The sequence below is a fragment of the Gastrolobium bilobum genome, unplaced genomic scaffold (assembly GCF_033153095.1).
Source record: "Gastrolobium bilobum isolate Gb01-03AN ecotype WA unplaced genomic scaffold, APGP_CSIRO_Gbil_v1 utg2831, whole genome shotgun sequence".
Lineage (NCBI taxonomy): Eukaryota > Viridiplantae > Streptophyta > Magnoliopsida > Fabales > Fabaceae > Gastrolobium > Gastrolobium bilobum.
In genome coordinates, this window is record NW_026899212.1 from 709794 (window position 1) to 712690 (window position 2897).

Sequence of the window (2897 nt, forward strand, 5' to 3'; positions counted from 1 at the left end):
TACAAATATGATAAGAAATAAAAGATAAAAATTTAATAAAATATAATATAAGTTATGAGAAAAGTGTTTGTCATTTTAAATGACATAAAGTTACATCATTTTAAGAGAGAAATAAAAAGAAGAAAATATTTTTATTTAAAATTTAAATTAAAAAAATCACTCACTTTCTCTCCCATGATTTTTATTTCTCCACATTTTGGAAGGAAATAATTTATCACTAAGATAGAGAAAAAAAAATTATAAACATAATTACAAAAAAAAATGAGAATTGACAAAAAAAAAATATTATACATCTTGAAACAAACTTCTATTTAGAATTTGTAATTTTTTTTTTTATTTTATTCTTTATAAAAATATACTCTTATGATAAAAAAGTGTTTTGGTAAGGTTGAACTCAAAAAAAAAAAAAAAAAAAAACATGCAAACGGTTTCATAATGTGGAGATTGAATTGATTCGTATAACAGTAAACGGGATTCTGCGAGCGTTATCCAGATGAAACCGAATCTTGAAACACAAAGATTAGCGCCCCCTTTTGCGATAATCCTAACAATTAAGAAAACAGCTCCACAGCATCCGTTATTTTTCTTCACTATTAATATAGTCATTTATTTCATTACTACCCCTTTTCTTTGTTCTTTTCACTATTTCAAGAAAAAGTTTAAGGGTACGCTTTTTCTGAATCTCACTCTGATTCAAATCCCAGAGAACAAGAACATAGGTGGAATGGAGCTGCTAGCTTTTCCTTGAACTGCATCATTTCTATGCGTGTGTGTGAGAGAGATAGAGAGATAGACCCAGATAGATAGAGAGAGACCCAGACAGATAGATAGAATCTACAGAGAGAAAGAGGAAGTGGGGTTGAGCCAAGTTACGATTTTTGGTGAAGATGGCGAAAGTGACACTGCACATATACGACGTGACCAATGGGTCGGAGAAGACCAATAGCACCGTTCTTCACATCAACAAGTTCTTCAAGGATGGCATTGGTCTTGGTGGTATATTCCACAGCGCCGTTCAGGTCTTTACAACTCTTTCTCGTTCTCTTTTCTTTTGGTTCTCTGTATAAGTATAGAAATGGTAATCGATGACATTCTTTTGTTGTTTGACACTAACGTTGATTATTATTATTTCTTGTTTTATGGGCTTCTTGACTTTTGGCATGGTTTCTTTTGGTTCTTGGTGTGTGTGTACATTTTGGATGTAACAATGGAATAAATATAGGCATTGATTCTGTGGCATGCTGACATATTGGGATTGTATGTGCTGGCGTCACAGGTTTATGGAGATGATGAATGGTCATTTGGATTCTGTGAGGAAGGTACTGGAGTTTTTAGTTGCCCTTCACGAAAGAATGAGATGTATACATATCGCAAATCCCTTGTTCTTGGGAGAACAAACTTTAACATTTTCAAGGTAAATCAAATATTAAGAGAACTCAGCAGAGAGTGGCCTGGAAATTCGTATGACCTCTTGTCCAAAAACTGCAACCACTTCTGTGATGAATTCTGTGTAAGGCTTGGCGTGCCAAAACCTCCAGGTAAACACCTAATTATGTAGTTTAGTTTTTATTCTGTAAGTTTTTTCTTTTTCCTTTTTTCTTTTTTGTTGATAAACAATGACTTAGTCATTATTCTACTCTGCATTCTAATATGTCTTCATACATCATGTCAATTATCTATAATGCCAGCCAGGTTTCTTGCTAAACTTCCTTTTTTGTGAATAAGATTGCTCCGTGTAGGATCATACTTCTTGTTTAGGAAACTGAATTACAAATACGTAGTTACTTGTTCATTCTTATACTGTAACGCGAATTTCATTTACTTAACTTTCGTCCTAAACTTCAAATTATATAACTATGCGTCATACTTATCTATTACGTTGTCTTCATATATATTCAAGAATTTCCTCCAAAGAAATGCTGTTGGCTTGCTTTGGAACTGCCTATTTTGTGTAGAACTTAGGGAGATAAAGTTAGGGATTGATCAAGTTGAGTCTATAGTGTTATGGACTGGGTGAGAGAAACTCTGAAATGAAAAGAGTAAGGGACTTGAGTGGTTTCAGAAGTACTTGTGCTAAGAAGAAGAAGTTAGTGGACTTTAGGGAAAATACGATAATCTGCCACTTCCCATTGTCGAAGTCTATATGCCAAGCAAGCACTGAAGGTTTTAACATTGATATTTGATCCATCTTGTGAATTATTGCTTCTGTAAATTTTCCTGCTTCCACTTTGTATTCTCACAGCTTCCATGACAGGTTGGGTAAATAGGTTTGCCAACGCTGGTGATATTGCTATGGAAGTGGCTGGGAATACAGCATTACGGGTGAGTTTTTTTTTTTTAAAAAAAAAAAATACTTTTGTATGCTCTTACGTTATAACATCTCTTTGATCTTTGTTTTATTTCAATTATATTTTGTCTTACTTCAAATCATGTACTTATTGGTTATTAGTATTGGCAGATTATGAGAAAGTCTATGATTGTGCTGACAATAATAATAACTGGTTATTGCAGTTCCGACAAGCCAAAACAGAGATTGTATCAGCAAGCAAAGTAGCTTACCGGTTTCTCTTAGGCGTTACTAATAATGTTAAAACTGGAATGGACTCTCCTAGTAATGCAAATAGAGGAGGATCTCCTAGAATTCAAGCTGCTTGGTTGAAAAATCTTATTACTAATGGTGCGAAACCATCTAGTAGTTCAGAAGTTGAGAATCGGGGTGAGGTTGAGCTTTAACAACTACCAAGAAAAATAATATGATGAGGCAATGCTATCACAAAGTTGACATCTGCACATGGTGGTTGAGTGACACTATTGAAAGCATAGGTCTGCTATGTGTATTTTAAGTCAAAAAAGTAAAAGCAATTTCACGTGTGTCAAAATGTAAAGTGATCATTTCT

At 33.8% G+C, this 2897-nt stretch overlaps 1 protein-coding gene across 1 annotated transcript; it reads left to right on the top strand.

Moving 5' to 3' along the window:
* The first annotated feature begins 887 nt into the window (after nucleotides 1–887).
* On the top strand, nucleotides 888–2897 carry LOC133288303 (uncharacterized). Its single transcript, XM_061486031.1, has 4 exons — nucleotides 888–1019; nucleotides 1277–1538; nucleotides 2255–2322; nucleotides 2512–2897. Exons 1-4 carry the CDS (start codon nucleotides 888–890, stop codon nucleotides 2731–2733), a joined length of 684 nt encoding a protein of 227 aa, XP_061342015.1. The 3' UTR covers nucleotides 2734–2897.